Source organism: Enoplosus armatus, chromosome 24 (assembly GCF_043641665.1).
Source record: "Enoplosus armatus isolate fEnoArm2 chromosome 24, fEnoArm2.hap1, whole genome shotgun sequence".
NCBI classification, from domain to species: domain Eukaryota; kingdom Metazoa; phylum Chordata; class Actinopteri; order Centrarchiformes; family Enoplosidae; genus Enoplosus; species Enoplosus armatus.
Genome location: NC_092203.1, coordinates 3,620,966 through 3,638,534, shown reverse-complemented (window position 1 = coordinate 3,638,534; position 17,569 = coordinate 3,620,966). Strand labels below are relative to the sequence as shown.

The window sequence follows — 17,569 nt, the reverse complement described above, 5'->3', positions numbered from 1 at the left end:
TCCTCAGAGTCATAACTAAGTCAAATCTGAACACACGGACGTGATACACTTTAGGAGAGCATGCCTCAAAATCATAATGTTTTAAAGTTTTCTTCAGTATGAAAGTAATCCAGTAGTTTTCTGTATATCCATGGTTGCAATATAAACAGGAAGTGCTTATAGCTAATTTGGCACAGTTTTAATGGTGCCAATTCCACGGTAACATTATACTTGTTTATATTATTACTGGTTTTATGGAAACATTATACATTATACCTGTTTACATCCAAAGCCCCCAAAACTATGGCAAATGTAATTCCAAAACTTAAGCAAAATTATGCCCCAAAGTAAGCCGAAGAATAATAACAAGAATTACAAAATAGATTCATATTATATTAATATTTAACAGACCCAGATCAAGAGAGATACATTCATTTACTCAAACACCATTTGCCATTAAGATCAGTTATTTGCTTCCTCTGCAGTACTCGGGGGTGGGTAGAAGAAAAATAAATACACATGCAGATACAGGTTCCCCGTACCTGCAGTATGGAAGCCCACACTATACAGATAGTATTCACAAAGTAAACCTGCTCAGTGTGTAGAGTAACACCTCCTTCCCTTGAACAAGAACAGGAAATTAGAGAAACACATTACACTCAGGGCAACCGAGAGAACCTACAAAGCACACCATCACATCACACCTCCTGTGTTTGTCGGATGCATTATCACATTATTATATTCACAGTTTACCCAACTCCCCGGAGAGCAAAGAAAATATGCCGTTGCGAGGCTCGTTCTGCCAAAAAGGTTGCCATGACAATGAGATTTCACTCTTTTTTTTTTCATTTAGTTTCAGTATATTCTACTTTAACTCTACTCCTTCTTCATGTACAATTATTAAAATAGTACCATTATAACATTTTTGCCCAAGGATATAATTTCAGCTGCTGCTATACATTTGGTGTTTTCCAGTATATGAAACAGAATTATAGAGAGAGTGTAACCTTTTGCACCCTGTAAGGTAGTCGCTGGAAGCTTCTTTCCCACAGCAAATTGGTTATGTGATGGTGTTCCTCTTACTGTTGGGGATGAAAATACATTTTAGCAAAGCTTGGAAACATTTTTACACCGCGGTGAACTCACACAGTCTGAAGCACTGTGAGGATAACATATAACAGGGAGGGCACGATAAAACTGGTTCCACTGTCTCATGGTCTCAAACTTTTCCAGGTCACACAATGAATGAATGAATTGATGAAACTTCTTTGTGTGTCTTGTCAAAAGAGATGACCCCCTTTTGATGTCCCCCTCATCGTACCGAGCTGCACCATACACAGAACAAATAGAAACTCAAGTGGAGGAACCAATCTTAAAGCAGCTCGCCAGTGATTTGGTGTGCCACTTCCATAAGGCTGGGGGGGGAAAGAAAGGCCAAAATCGATATCGCAACTTTTAGTCCCTAGTATGAGTCAAGTTACAAAAACACTGGATCCTACATTTCCCATAATGCATCTTTAATTAGACCCACCCTGCGTGGTAAACACACACCTCTTTCCAACACCTCCAGTTTGTAATGCAGATTTTTTTCAGTCTTCAAGCCCAAGCTGATGAGATCACAAATGACATCATCAGGGTTATGTTCTCAACGTGTGTTCAGAAAAAAAAGCCCCAAACAATCAATGTACTAATTGCATGGATGTTAGCTGTAAGCTAGATGGTAACGGACACACTAACCGTGTGTGTGTGTGTGTGTGTGTGTGTGTGTGTGTTTGTGTTCAGCTCAGCCTCTGACTGAACTCAGAGCTCACCAGGAACTCCAGTTCTTTCCGTTATTTCCCTCTAGTCTCCTTTCTTCTTTCATCTTTGTACATTTATGAAGCAGACTCACAAAATGGGTGAATTTGCGCCCACTCGCGTCATTCAAATGACTTTGTATGCAATTTCACCGCTTCTAAAATTCTGTCTGAAGACACCTTTAGACTTGTCAAGGCTCCTCCAGAGCCTTCTAAGGAACTGCAACTGTTTCACTGTTTTCAAAGGCTCAGTAGTATTCATGACTAGTAAACCGACCTTCATATGTAAAATTGTGATTGTTGAGTACATTTTGCCCCCTTAGTCACTGCCACTCATTAAACCTATTTCCACTTATCTTTTCTTAAACTTCACACGCAGTTTGTGTTTAAAAAAGAAAAAAAATGGAGACAAAACAAAGTAGGACAACAGTAGTACAACACCTACATATAAGAAATGAGTAATGAAACAGTGTCACTGTGAACATGTTAGCACATTGACATTTAGCCTTTAGCTAAGTTAGTTTACTAACTTGTTAATCTGTGATGAAACTACATGATGCCTGACCTCATGGCTTACTTTATACGGTACGTAACAGCTTCACACACATCAGCTTCCCAAACACAGCACACACACACACACGTAACAGGTGTCAGTGTGAAGGTTGTAAACAACTCAGTTTCCTCTCAAAGCGAGTCCTCTCCCTCGCCCTCAACCCACTAGTCTAGTGCCTCTTATTGTGATAGATGACTAGACACTGTGCGTGATGCTCACACACTCACACACACACACACAGATTCATTAAACACATCACAACAGTGACCCCAGCTGGACAGTGAAAACCCTGAGACCTGATACCATGTCTGGGTTTGTTTGGCTAAATGACTCTCTGCGCCTCCCACGGTGGTCACACCTCTAACCCCTTTCATCACTTCACCCAGAGAAAAAAGAAAACCCAGCTGAAGTTAAACCCCATCCAGATGCTTCTTGCTACCACAGAAACAGGATGAAGGATTATATATAGAGTGTCACAGGGAGCATCTGTACTGTCTGTGGCTGGTTTTATTCGTACTCTGGCGGCAATTTTGCTCTTTTCTGTGGTACAGCTGGTCCTGTTGTTGTCCCACTTGAGCCATGCAGACGAACAATGTCCCGGGTCCTGAGACGTGTTGTCTCTTCCTCTGTGTAATTTCAACGAAGATTTAAGCGTCTCCTTTTCCAAACGTCCTGGTAAAATAAATCCCTGACTGCCAAGCATCATTATACATACATGTTTCATATTTGTGAGGAGCAGTAACCTCATACAAGCAATAAATAAACGTCGATATACATGACTGACACAATACTGGCACACTCAGGCTTCCACACACAGAATGAAGGCAACTGACCCCCCTTGAGGTTTCCACACCCTCCCTGCTCATCTGACATTTCTTAGAGTGTGGAAGCCTCTTTTCTATTTGGAATACATTTTTATATACTTGAGCTTTTCCTAAAGTTTAATATTGTTAGAAAGCAGATTTGAGGAATGTCTTTTTTTTGTGGGTGGGGGGGGGGGGGGGGTAAAAGTGCTTTAGCTAACGTCTGGTCCATAGCAGCTAACGAACTCAAGAGGAGCCTCAATCCATATGATTGTCAGCAGTACAAGAAGTGCTGAGCAGTGCAGAGGTCAGCCTGACCAGACAAACGACAGGAGGCAAATGAGGCGTGTACGTTAATCCATTTATGTGTGCTCTTTTTGCTGAAAGATAGTTAACATCTGGTTTTTTTAACGTGGTGGGCTGTTTGGTACACCTGTCTGAGGAAACGGTCCTTTTATGAATCTCCAACGAGGGTGATGATGTGATTAGGGATCATGTAATCAGTTGTCTCCAACACATCTGAACATGTGTTTGCCATTGGTATATCGCTTTGAGACAGCGGAGCAGAAGGTTTTACAGTGTTTTTCTAAGTCAAGGGGAGGATCAATGTTTAGAAAGGTCTGGTTTATACTATCTCTAACCAGGGAGAAGAGGTATTATTGGGTATTTGTGGCAGGGAAAACACAAAATAAATAAATGTTCATCTTGAAAGTCATTTGATGTAGTTCATAGTCTTAAAATTAGATTTTCCAGCAGATTGAGAGTTTTGTTTCTTAAAGAACAATATTGCAGCGATATTAAAATGTACTGGAGCCAAATTAAATCTCACATATTGGAACAGCTTTTAATTTAAAAGTATAAAATGCACCATATTAAATTACTTGTCAAGATGGACACTTGCGTAGGGTTTTCAGCAAAGTCCAATAGTCAGGTTCTCACCACCCAGACAAAAGCGTGGCTAGCCGAGCCTCACTCAGTACCCATATCACGACTTGTAGCACCAACAGCAACTATTCTGTGATTCCCTTTTCTCCTCTCCAATTCTGCCAACCAAGCATGCTATGAGCATCCACTGAGACGCTTCAGCACAGCCCCTGTGTACTGCAAGTATTCTCTGTATTGTAATGAAAAGGAGAGGCAACAGAGAAGTCAACAACAGTTGGAATAGAGTCAGTATTCAAAGCCACGAACTCAATAGGGTCATGCTATTCATATTAGCACACAGAGTGAAATACAGAAGAGAAAACGATGGATATGAAGATGTCTATATACGGTGGAGGGGAGTTGTTTCAGTTGTTTCAAATTTCAGTTTGTTGATTATGTGCTCAAAGTTACAAAGAGGTATTCATTACCTACATAAAATGGCCGATGCCATCAGATGTGACAGTCCCCTTTTTCTCTGATTTTAGTTCTGACATGAGAAGTAATAACAGTGGGAAAATCCAATTCACGTTATTTGGGTCATTCCTCCAGGGTCAGCTACATCATAACACCCTCTTGATCTGAGCCAGTCAGATATTTTTCTGTCTGCGAGGATACGAGGACAAACTATCTCCATACTGCAATACAAGAAACATGCTGTTTCGTTATTTCCATGACTTCTACATGACAAGGATGCTGGCTTTCTACCTGGGACATGTAGCTTTAGCCTCTTTTAGCAAGATATCATGTGGTGTAGCCCTGAAGTGCATATTTGAAAACACCTTTTACAAAAATCTCATTTTAAGACGAGTTTGAAGCGTTGAAAAGTCAAGTTTTCATCTGAAATGAAGAACCCACAGTTTCAAACGTTAGAAAACTAAGAAATGAATGTTTTGGGAACGGAAAGCTTGACGGCGCAGCGGCAGTAAATAAGGCTTGGCGAACTGTCAATCAAAAGTGAATATGGTTATTGATACATAAAGATATCCGTAGCACATAATTGCCAATTTTTTTTTAATCTGTATCAGACACATTTCTGAATAATTATAGTAGTTCAGTGCTGAACCAGCTGTAATGGCCCACTCAGGCTACAGGATCATATCACAGTAATACAGCAGCTTGAGCTCCGTCTCAGCATGCGTGTCAGCGAGGGAGAAGAGGCGATGGACTTTGAAATAGCTTTGTAAAGGGACAGAGTCTCAAACAGTTTGCGGTGTCTGCTTGACAATCCAGACACAGTTCATCTCCTGCAGCAGCAGGGGTTTAAGGTTTCATTTCAATTTTCTCTCCTATTTTTTTTTCTATGTGCAGGGCATTCTGCAGGGCTCAGCGGGAGTAAGATTCACTGTTCAGGTATTCTGAGAGAAGAAAAGAAAAGGCCATTGCTTGTGGCGCAGGACAAAAACTTTTGGAATTGCTATAACTCAGCCATCATTAAATACTCAATTTTCAGACCTTGCTGGCTCCACAGTAAATGCACAATTATCATGCTTGATTAAGCAGCCTGAGATGGCTGGGCGTCCAAGGCCGGGCCTCCAACACTGGAATGCAAGCTAAATTCAATTGAGTGGTCTTTTATTGTGAAGGTGCATCAACAAATTTTCTGGGGACAAGATAAGTGAAACTGTTATTGTCTGGCACCAAGCTATTCATTTAGAGGGTATTATAGTGCTACACATTCATTAATCTTCACTTTTCTTGTGCTGGAGTACAGAAATCACACGTTCAAGCATTTATCTAGTGAATACAAATGCTAAAGGTGTCTTAATTTAATGGTCATGAGCTATTTCTCACTAACTTTGGGTGGAGCAGGAGTATAGCCAATAAAGAGCCTTTACTGTTAGACCTCCACTCTTGATTGCACCAAGTCCCTTAAGGGACCTAAGCAGGAAGGGAAATGAGGGGTGCTTGTCCACTTGAATGCAAGTTTCCCAGCAAAAAAACCCCAACAAACTCAGGTGTTTACATAATCAGCAAGGTGTTCGTGTGAGTGTGAAATGAGAGGAAAATTAGTCATCAGCCAAAATCTTCACCCTTCACTCATACTTGGCTCATGCATGGCTGCGTAGCTCATCAGCAAAAGCACGTCTGCTGAGGATTCTTTCCTAAATTTGCTGCCATTGCATCATAGCACCACAGATGTGAAAACTCAGTAAACGAAACTTGTTGTTTACACGGAAATCCACAAGAGTCTGGGGAGGAAATTGCTGAGACGAGAAGGAACTGAGTATCAGTGAGTCAAAGACAAAAAGGGAACATCGTGTGCTCTTGCAGATTATACTCTTTATTCGTGTCTTTTGTTCAGGGGTTACACTGAGTTGGGAGATAATTCTCTGTGCGTCTGTCACTACATGTGACTTCTTTCGCATTTGATCCATTGTTATCATACAAATATTCATCATAGCTGCTTTAACTATGTTTTATTTGAATATTAATTCATTGTGGCCAAACCAAAACCCTTATCAAACCACTAAACCCTAACCCTAATGAGACAACAACCCCTATTTTGATCTGTCTTTTTATATATTCATGGTTTTATCTATCGACAAAGTTGAACCTAAACCTACTTTTTACATACCGAAATCTGAAACATACCACAACCACAGCTGCAATCAGTTGATAGAAAGTGCTACAGGTGTACTCGACAATCAACTCAAAGGACCTGCAAATCCACACTGGTGTATTCGGTTATTATGGCTGATTAGAGTTCTGCTTATGCTTACATTAGCCTTCCGAAATTGCCCTGAACTAATGTAATTGCCCAGCATGCAGCCCTGAAAAAGCCCCAATGATCAGAGTGATCAGAAAGTGTAGACAGTGTGTGAGTGAGGCAGCACTGTGTGGTATTGTACTAAATAAGGTGATAACACACCGCTAGAATAATGACTGCATTTTGTTCACCAAGAAAAAGTTACTGTAGGGGGGAAATAAAGCTCTCCAAGCTAAAAAAAAGCTTGCAAACTCTCAGACCATTGACCATTGCTCTTTTGTGGAACAGTTTTTATTCCGACAACTTTTTTTTCTTACATTTCCGTCTTTTCATTCAACAGCCGGTAACAAAACAATTTTTCCGTTGCGTGTTTCAGCTGTGACAGTATTGTAGTTGTCATTATTTTTAACGCCGTGAACAAGAACGAAAAGCTTTCTTGGTAAACGAAGAGCAGCCAGCGAGACAGGATAAACAGAGGGAGATGCATCGTTTAAAGAAAGAAGGAAGTTAATTTTCCAGGTCATACTCTGAGTTGATTAAAGTGACTGCCCCCAGAGGTGTGGTACTCACGGCTTCATAATGATTCTGTCTGGAATTGATCAGACATCCTATTACTAAAATAGAGGGGAGGGAGGAGAGAGAGGTGTCTCAGCTGTCATTGTTTTCATTGAAGGTCTGCTCCCTTTGTCCATGTCCCAGACTGACTGAACACAGGCTAATTGGTCTTTTTTATATCTTTTTTTTGGGGGGGGAAGGTTTTAGTTTCATAGCTGGGTAACAATGTGTTTGGAGCCTGACTTTTAAGATGTGTGCCAGTGAGAGACTTGACTTTTCAACAGGGCACACTGACACACCCGAATCAAATTTCAATCTTGATGATTCACATCTCATTTTTCTCATGTTTTTTTTCTTCTCCAACATGTTAAGGTTTCACATTCCCTGATTTGTGTTTGTGTACGTGTTCATTTATACATATATGGACAAAGACTCAGACCATCAGTCTTTACTAACTATGTATTATTAATACACTTCCCAAATGGTTGCCGGGGACATTTAAACATATCTGATGGTTTATTTTGACTTGGTTTGGAGCCTTTTTTTTTTTAAATGTCAAATTCAGCCTCCAGTCATTACAGTTTGCAATACCAGAGGAAGTCCACACGGGGGTGCTGCTCCACTACTCTTCACCACGGCTGAGAGTAAACCGTATTGGCTTGTTAATTAGTTGTATCAGTTCCCATGGATTGCTTTTAACTTTGGTTCTATAGCAGCCTGGCAAAGAGCAAAGTGTCCAGTATGAATAACACACTGCCCTGTAAGTCAAAGGCAAGTTGATATACATATGGGAAACTACTACACTGCTTGTACTTAAGTTTTTCCATTTTCTGTTACTTCTATTCCACTACATTTCTGATGTTTTAGGAAACAAATGCACAGACACACAGTGGTGGAAGTATCCGAATCTTTACTTATAAGTAAATGAGCAAGCCCTGTGTAAAAATACTGTGTTCAACATTTTACTTATAAGTATCACCAGCAAAATATGCTCAATGTATCAAAAGTTCAACTAGTCATAATGCAGAATGGCCTTTTTTTCCAGCGTTATTATCTATATTACATTATTGGATTATTATTATTATTACGGATGAAAGATCATGTATGCAGCATGTTACTGTTGTAGCTGATCAATGTGGAGCCAATTTCAACTACTTAATATAATGTTTAGTAGTTTGATCTATAAAAATGCAACCTATTTTATAAGTCATCATATATTTTGTAAATAAAATATGAATCTGTAAAGTAACTACAGCTGTCAGATGAAGGTAGTGGAGTACAATATTTTGAAATGTAGTGGAGTAGAAGTATCTCAAAATTGTACTTTGTGGTTTTCTTTGAATGACCCTTTTTCTCATGAAACCTGCAGTATATTATTTGCACAACTTAATATCATGTATTCTCATGAATCCAGATGAAGGCAAACGTTTGTTTTTATTCATGTGCAGCCGATGTGGGACTTGAATTATCCCCCAAAAACAACCCCACCCGCACGAACTACTGTAGCGAATTCATTTCAGGGGAGTGATACGTAAAGTGCTACTTCAGAAATGGGTCAGCAACGATAAGGCGTCCTCGGTTTGAGGAGGGCGGCCCCGTTACGTCCACAGCAGTTGACCAGCAGCGCCTGGCTCCTGCGGTAGAATTGATCAGACCGCTGGGTGTGAATGGCCGCTCTCCACCAGCCAATGGCTGAGCACCGGATGCGAGATATCCGCTGCAACAACAAGCGCTCTGTTCCCCCTTCAGCTTGACGCCATTTACAGCCCAAATCCCGACCTCCCCTCCGGAAAGAGCAAAAGAAAAAAAAAACACACTCACACACACGCATACACACACACACACACACGCGCGCGCGAGAAAAAGTACTTGCAAACCCTCAGAGCCTTGCGGATAAAACACACGAATTTAAACTACTTCTGAGCTGGAGTTTTGCCCCTCGCTTCTCCATTTTTGTCTCCTTCTTCTTGCAAGGAAAGGTGAACTCGCGTGACGCTCCGCTCTCCGGCGGCTGACTGCAGCTTTCGCCTGTTTTAACGCCTCGTGCTCTTGAGCCAAACATGGGATTTACGTCTTCACGCTGCTCTTCGTGAAAATGCGCCCCGGCTGGAAACTTTCTCAATGGATTTTTACCGACGCCTTTCCAGACCTGAGTTGTTGACGTGAGGAAGTAAACTCTCTCTCTCTCTCTCTCTCTCTCAAACTGGATTTATTTCACCTAGACGGGGGCTAAAGTGTCGAAAACACGGTATGTATATCCTTTTGTAAATACGAAGTGTTTTTGTGTGTTTTTCTGGTCACAGACGAGCTAAAGTGAACTTTGTTGTCGTAGTATTTATTTATTCTTTTGCTGGCATTTGTAGCGTCTTTCTACCGCTCCTCATCATCGTTTAGCTAGCTATACGCCATACATTTAATGTTATTGTTATAACAGAAGGGGCTGTCTTACTTTGACTCACCTTTAGCTTCTCAGCAGTGGCTATTTTTGATTAAAAGTTTAGTTTTCCGGCAATGAAGACGTGTATTGTTTTTTTTTATCTAACATAACATGTAATGTCTAAGTTTAACTGTCCAGCTTTATTAGGAGTCCATTGTCCAAGTAGGCACATGTGTTTTCTCGTATGTGCATTGATACTGTCAACATATTGAACTTGTATGACACTATGTTTCTCCTGCACTCATGTATATTTGCAAAAGAAATCTGCCACACACATTGGAAAACGCAGCCTTATCAGTCGTGTATCAGAAACAGTATGACTCTTTGGATTTCTACATTTAACCTTGCAGTTTGTCAGTTTGCTGCTTGCTCGTTTCATACCTCTTAACCTGTCATTTCTAAGAGCTGATGCCATCAGTTTGCTCCAGTCAGACCCCCACCCTTCGCCCGCACACCCTCCCTCCCACTGTGGCCAACATGACTTGCACACAGGCCCTGTAAGTGGATGAGGTACCTCCCACCCCCAACAGGTTAAAATTTGAGTGTGTCTGCAAGCCCTTCATTTGGAGCAAAAAAGGCTCATAAATCCTAAAGAAGCCCTCATGCATGCTCACAGAGAGCAGTGCTTCACCCCCCACCACCACGCTTGAACGCATCACTCACACTTTACATGGACTCTTTCATGCTCCAAACTTTTTTTTATCTTGTCACTCATCTTCTTTTCAAGAGTGTCACAATGTAAGACGTTGTTAGAATGGGGAAGGTTGCTGCGGGCCATTTGTCATGCAACAAACAAAGGCCCTTCCTGTATTGTCATTGAAAAGGGGGGGAACATCACAACCCCAGAGATGGCATCTGAAAGCTAATTACCACAAGGAAAGAGAATTAAGGCCACCACTGGCAGTCTCTTTACTTTGGACTGATATGTTGGGGAAAACAAGGCCGTGCATTTGAATATGTTAGATTAATGAAGAGTGACAGTGCAATATGCTAATACCTACTCTTTCCATATGATGATCTGGGGCTGTGAGCGCCTATAGACTATACATAGAGGTCAGAATATTTGTCTAACAAGGTTAGAAACGTAAAAAAAGATGCAAACATGTGTAAAGAACCCTTACATCAGTTCAAAGTTGAACAAAAATGCCATTTAGTTCCCTTGTTCCTCCTTTTACACTCATACACATGCTTTAGCTTTCCATGTCTGCATTGTCTGTTTGACCCATATCAGTCTTTAGTAAAGTACCCTGCTTCCCTCAGCCCTCAACAAACCCACGGGGAAAAAAACAGAACTTTGATCGTCACCATATGCTGCCTCTGAGAATGGAAATATTGATCCTCCAAGATATTTAGTGTAGAAAGTTGTAAATACATATTTGCTACCGTTTGACACATGGTAATTACATTAGAAGTATGATCACATGTGTCCGTTAATGCTGCAATTAACAATTATTTTAATTATCCATTAATCTAGCAATAGTTTTCTTGAGTAATCGTTTGGTCCATAAAAGTTCAGAAAATGTCCTTTATAATTTCCCACAGCCCAAGGTGACATCTTAGATGTCTTGTTTTTGTCTGACCAATAATATTCAGTTAACTATCATGTTTGACGAAGAAAGGCATCAAAAGCTCACATTTGAGAAACTGCAATTTTTCAAGCAAATGTTTGACGCTGTTGCTTCAAAAAAGACCAAAATGATTATTCGATGATCAAATAGTTGCAGCTCGAGCGATTAATGGTTTGGTGCGTAAAAATGGTTGAAAATAGTGTTCCTAATAACCTAAAGGTATACAGTTTGCTATCACAAAAGGACTAAAAGATCCAGGATATATTCATTTGAGAAGTTATTTTTTTGCAACTAATGGATAACCCTAACCCTTATTTTTAAATAATTTTTTGGGCATTTTAAGCCTTTGTTGCCGACCCACAGATTAACTGTCTTTCCATCAACATTAATCGTGTTTTGGCTCTGGAGTCCAAGCAAATGTGCTTATTTATTTTTGCTTACCTAAGTCATTGTTGTGTCATAGGTGTGGGGAAACAGGAAGTTGGCACAAACTGCGAGCAGGAAAGCATCTAAATTCAATAAAGACACCGGTTCTTAAACATAAAGCCTGGCTCTGGAACTTGAATCAGCTTTGAGTAAACACACTTTTGTTACATCTTGTGTTTTTTATAGGAGCCACAGCTGCAGAGCTGTAGTTCCATAGACCCACTCTTGAGTGAAAGCAAGTCTCCAAAAGCTGATTGTAAAGGCCCAACCCCCCCCTCACTACTGGCTCCAAACAGTACATCAACTACATAATCAAACACGTCCGTCTCTCTCCCCAACGCTGTGATATGTTTGTTAGGCCTTATTTCCATAGTGGTGCTTGTACAGATATCGGTTATGATTTGCATGGCATCATTTGCATGGCTCGTCACAGGCGGATATAAACTGTCTGTTTCTTTTACAGGACTTCAGATGTGTCCCATGCCAGCCAGAGTGGCCCTTCAGTCCCGAGATGGATTCCAGAAGTCAGAACGACAGCGATGGGGGAGGAGGACGCCACGGGTGGTCACCGTCATCGGCCGGCTCGCCGGACGCACCGCATGACGAAGGGAGACCGCAACCACAGCCTCCGCAAACCCACAATGGTCTGCCAGATCCTGGGTTGACCAACAGGCAGCCACCCCACACTCCAACAGTACTATCTCTGGATCAGATCAGGATAAGCGGGAGTAGTAATGAGTATACAGAAGGGCCCACTGTGGCCCAAAAGTCTCCGGCCTCTGAGCAAAGGCTACAGAAGAGTGATTTGCTTACGTCACCAGGTTCAAGGACCAATGGGCAGCAGGAGACACCACATAATCTCCACAACCTGCAGTCATTGACTCATGGAAACGCAAACACTTCCATCTCTTCCAGGGAGGTCGTGCTGCGGTCCTCCAGCGCAGAGGACTCCCAGAGTAGCATCAGGACCAGCGTGGGGAGCGCTTCATCAGGCCAGAGGCTCCTCAGCAGCCCAGCGGCAAGCCAGATAATCAGAACCCAGCCGAAACGCGCAGAGCTAAATTCAGAAGAGCTGAAACCCCTGAACAATGAGTCCAGGGAGGTGGTAGCCGTGCCAGGCAGCGGGCACTCTAAAACTCAAGGTATCCACTCCAACAAGTGTGAGGACTGCGGTCGGTGCTGCTGCTCAGAGTGCAGTCGCCCACGGGTGCTTCCCTCCTGCTGGATGTGCGGCCGTCGGTGCGTGTGCTCGATGCAGAGCGCGGTGGAGTACGGGACCTGCGTGTGCTGCGTCAAGGGGCTCTTCTACCACTGCTCCAGCGACGACGAGGACACGTGCGCCGACAAGCCCTTCTCGTGCACGCAGTCACACTGCTGCGTCCGCTGGGCCACCGTGTCGCTCCTCTCCCTGTTCTTCCCCTGCCTCCTGTGCTACCTCCCGGCTAAAGGATGCGTCGCCGCGTGCCAGTGCTGCTATGACCAAGTCACGCGACCCGGCTGCCGGTGCAAGAACACAAACCCGATCCACTGTGAGGATGTTGGCAAGCCAACGTAGACAAGATGGTGTTTAAAATGCAGAAGGATGGAAAGACCTGAACTGTTTAGGCCCTCTTGTTCTGTAGTTGAAAGGTTTGTTTAGAGGGCTCATGATGCTGTTGAGTTTTCCACCTTCACGCCTATCAGATCTGGGCAGAGACATAGTCAAACTTTGCCTTGAATTGTCAACTTTTAATTGTCGATAATGGCACTGCTCCACCTAGCATTATGAGTTTCACTTGAAAGGCGAACCAAAACGAGCGCTCCACATGTCAAAAGGTATGAAGACATATCCAACTACTGTTTTGTCCTGAATTTCTTCACTCAAGTGCCCAGATATGTTGTTGCTATGAGAGTCCAAATGGATAGCCTTTGTTTTTTTTAACATTTAATACAACTTATATGCTAAGAACAGACTCCTATTACTAACTGTATGTAAAGTAGTCAATGCAAAGGGTATGTACATTAGACAAGTTTGACAGATGTTTTATTTTTGTACATATAATAATACTTCAACTGTGAAAAGTTTTTCTGCCATACCAGAGGCGCCTTGATGAATCCACGTTTCTATGAATCAGTCAACTTTACTTATACAATGTTTGTACATTCACTGGAATGTATGTCAATCATTTAAATGTAATTTACAAAGGAAAAGTCTTATCCCTTCTACTTGTAAATTGTACAGTGACCTTATATGAGAAATTTATTTTCTAATTCCAACATTGCTTAGTGTAAAGTTAAAAAAAATATATATTTATTTGAAGGTTTATTATTTTATAATGAAAAATATTTATTTTGAGAAAGCATTGTTAATGTGTCACCTCTTATGGGGCTATTCTGTAGTTTTTGAGGTGACGTGTAGGAGTGTCAAAGCTGGATGAATAGTTCACTATGAATTAGAAGACAAATATATTAACGTTTGAAATTAAACAACCTTGAAGTCTGAGTATTTTTCCTGGGTGTTTTCTTTCCTGCACTGTCTTGTGTACATCTTTGGTGCTCTTTAAAACACGTCCACGAAGCCATATTTGACCAAACTGGAGAATGATTTGACATTTCAAACATACAAACAGTCTGGAGACTTTTTCAGATGCTTTAAGGTAGACGTTCTCGACACATTTAATTGAACCTCTGCACGAACCTCTCTGGCAGAGCTATCATCAACTCTGCCATTGTGTCTCCTGCAAGACAATCACTCCATGATGTTTACGGAGATCAAACGGGGAAAACAAGGGGCGCATTAATGTTCACCTTAGGCCCTCTTTAAGGAAAAAAACATCTGGCTCTGGTAAAGCCATGTGTACAGGAATGTGCTTATGTGCACATCTGTTATCATGCGCTCCAGAAAATGATTCACCTCCAAATTTGGGTCCTATCACTTTTTTTATCTCATAAATCAAGCACTCCACCTGTTTTTTTTGTTGTTGTTGCAAATATGCATTCATGTAAGCCTACTATTACACCCTGGCCTGGCTTCAAGTTTTTTTTATACACGTTCCTCTGGATCCTGCAGATACTAGGCCCTTTTTTTCTCTCCATGCTTTTCTTTCTTTCTTTTTTTTTTATCAAAGGTTTGTTCAGGAATTCCTCGGTTTTGAATGTCCCTGCAGGCGAAACATAAGCCTGAAACATAAGCCCCTGACACTTGTTGACAGCATACGGACGTGTTTGCGGCACGGTATGCATTCAGAGCCGTGATTGACACGCCGAGGCCCAACCATGTTTGTTATTCATCCCCAGCCTTTGACTGACGGGGGTTTTGCTTTACATAATTATCAACTTTCACCTATTTTACCGCGGCGGTGGAGGAGATGGAAACATAACGGGCAGAATCCCATTAGAGACAGTTGATCTTGTGTTTAGTCTTTATCTTTCCAGTTGCAGGCCTCCTCTCTCCTTCCATTGTCTCAGCTGTGAATGAAGAGGGAGAGGGTGGGTGTGGAGGAGGAGGAGGGGGGTGGGTTGTTAGGAAGAGGGGACTGCAAAGGGTTAAAAGCATCACTTTGAATGACAAAGACCTAACAGTTTACCCCCGTATTCAGCCCGGCATGCATTCATCCTGTTTTCAATGGTCGGGGGGTCATTTTGGCTCCCCAACGCTCCTCTCAGCTACCTGCTCCTACTTGGTATTCCCATAGGGAGATGGTTGTCTTGTTGGGGGGTGGGGGAGGGCAATCAGTTGGATGTGTTGAAGAAAAAATTGTCCTATCTGTCTGGGTATGCAGTTTACAAGCAAAAGGAGGTATATCTACACCAGAGCTAATGAGAAAGAAAGTCATTTTTTCAGCTCTAATCCACACACGTTGATCCCATTCCATCTAGAACAGTGTTTTCCCTTTTATAGCTACAAGTTTGGTCTCCTTTTCAAGTCTTCATCGCAGCTATGAGCAAAAAGCGCAGTGACATAAATTGCACACTTGGTTCAAAAAGTGTTTGGAAGTCATAAGGGCCCTCCTTGGATATTCTTGGGTCATTTCAGTTCCCTTCAATTTTTCAGATCTGAAAGGGGTTCTTGGTAAAATGCCACACGCTTCTTTAAGGAGAAGTGTAACCTGATGTTCATCGTGTGAATTACATGCAAAAGAAAAGGGTGAACATGGCTTCCATAGATTCTTAGACTGATCTTAAGTCAGAAATATATAAAGATACAGAAGTTGTAAACAATTGAAATGCTTCACTGTATTGTATTGTACCACTGCTACGACTTTCATGTTCAACTTTTATAGTAAACTAGAATCCGTGAGCATGTACAGACTTACTCAACCAGTAAACTAAAGAAAATACTGCAGAAAAGGATAAAAACAAGAAACACGGAAAGAGACTGTTTATCCGCCCGGCAGTCCCAGTGATTTGGCAGCAGAGAGTAGTAGCAGGAGGAGGTGAATCGGGGGGGTGGGGGGGAAGCCCCAGAACGGCTCTCTTTGTTGGTTTTAGCCACCGCGGCCCCTGCGGCTCATGGCGGCTGTGGGGCAGAGCGGCCTATTCACCCTGCTCACCAAGGCAGAACGCAGCACAGGAAGACAGGAAGGAAGCAAGGCTATTCTTCATGGACGCATTGTCTGTCTGTCTGACGGCCAGGCTTAAGCAATCAAACAGCACTGTGAGAGAGAGAGAGAGAGAGAGAGAGGGACGGAGGAGAGAGGGGACAGAGAGGAAGTGCAGGGTGGTGAGGGAGATGAAAGCATTACAACTGTTACAAAATATATAAAGATTATATAGGGATCAAATTAATTTTCATGTTTGCCGTAAAATGCAATGACTAAACATGAATAAAATATACGACTAAACATACGTTCAGAACGTACAATAAAATATATTTAAGTCAAAGTGTCAAAGTATCCACAGTAAGTAAAAATACTCGCATTATTGTTCCACAGTGATTAGTACGTAATATTTGTTCCTGCCGCCACTTACCTGTTGTAAGAAGAATGTTGTAACCGGCCTCATGTACAGTCACAATGCATCGTGATTTATGAGCTTGTCGGCATGTAAATGCGAAACTTCCTTATGCAAAGTTATGTTTTTAACTCTTTGCATAAATGTAGTACTTAAGTATAGTGGAGTTGGAAATTTGGAACTTGGAAAGTACTTCAAACATAGCATACTGTATATGTGTATATTCCTTTTTGCTATGAAATCAGTATATATATATCCTTATTTGATCAAAATCGTGATCACCAAGAGGAAGAAATATATATATTTCGGCAATGCCGACGCACTCTTCTTTATTGTTCTCAAAGAAGCGTTAATTGTTGGTACCGGCTGTCAATGTCTGTACCGGTACTGTAGTTTGGTTGGTGCAGTATCAGTGTGGGCAGGCTCAGTCCCATCTGTGATTTACACACCTCATATTTAGTCCCTGACAGCGGCGAAAGAAGTACTGCAGAAATACTTTGTTACGAGTAAAACAATTATTAAAGTAATAGTACAAAAGTATTAGCATCAAAATATACTTATGGTCACAAAAGTAGAAGTAGAAGTTGAAAACTGCACTTAAAACACGTCACGTAGATTTCATGGGAAATGTGTGTGGAGTTTGGCTACTTTCTACACTCTCTAAATATACTTAAAAGTGTTTTATAGTCATTTTACTTTGCTACTTTACTTCAGCAGAGGCTAATAATTGTCTTCATGAGCTATACTTGGTACTTTTACCCAAGAGGATGTTGTCCCCTCTTTGATGTCAGAAGTAGCTGAGAGCAGAATTGTGGTTCTGTCCTCACTGACAGTGAAATGAGAGCTTTTTGTTGTATAGAAAGAACAATCATCGAAGTGAATGTGTTCT

The 17,569-nt window shown here is 41.7% G+C and overlaps 1 protein-coding gene across 1 annotated transcript; it reads left to right on the top strand.

Moving 5' to 3' along the window:
* The first annotated feature begins 9,376 nt into the window (after positions 1–9,376).
* Positions 9,377–14,230, top strand: spry2 (sprouty RTK signaling antagonist 2). The gene is made up of 2 exons (XM_070930710.1): positions 9,377–9,565; positions 12,212–14,230. Exon 2 carries the CDS (start codon positions 12,260–12,262, stop codon positions 13,301–13,303), a length of 1,044 nt encoding a protein of 347 aa, XP_070786811.1. The 5' UTR covers positions 9,377–9,565; positions 12,212–12,259; the 3' UTR covers positions 13,304–14,230.
* The last annotated feature ends 3,339 nt before the right edge of the window (positions 14,231–17,569 follow it).

Bases quoted from the DNA above. Each gene is read 5' to 3' on its own strand.
- spry2 (XM_070930710.1), top strand. From the start codon at position 12,260: ATGGATTCCAGAAGTCAGAACGACAGCGATGGGGGAGGAGGACGCCAC.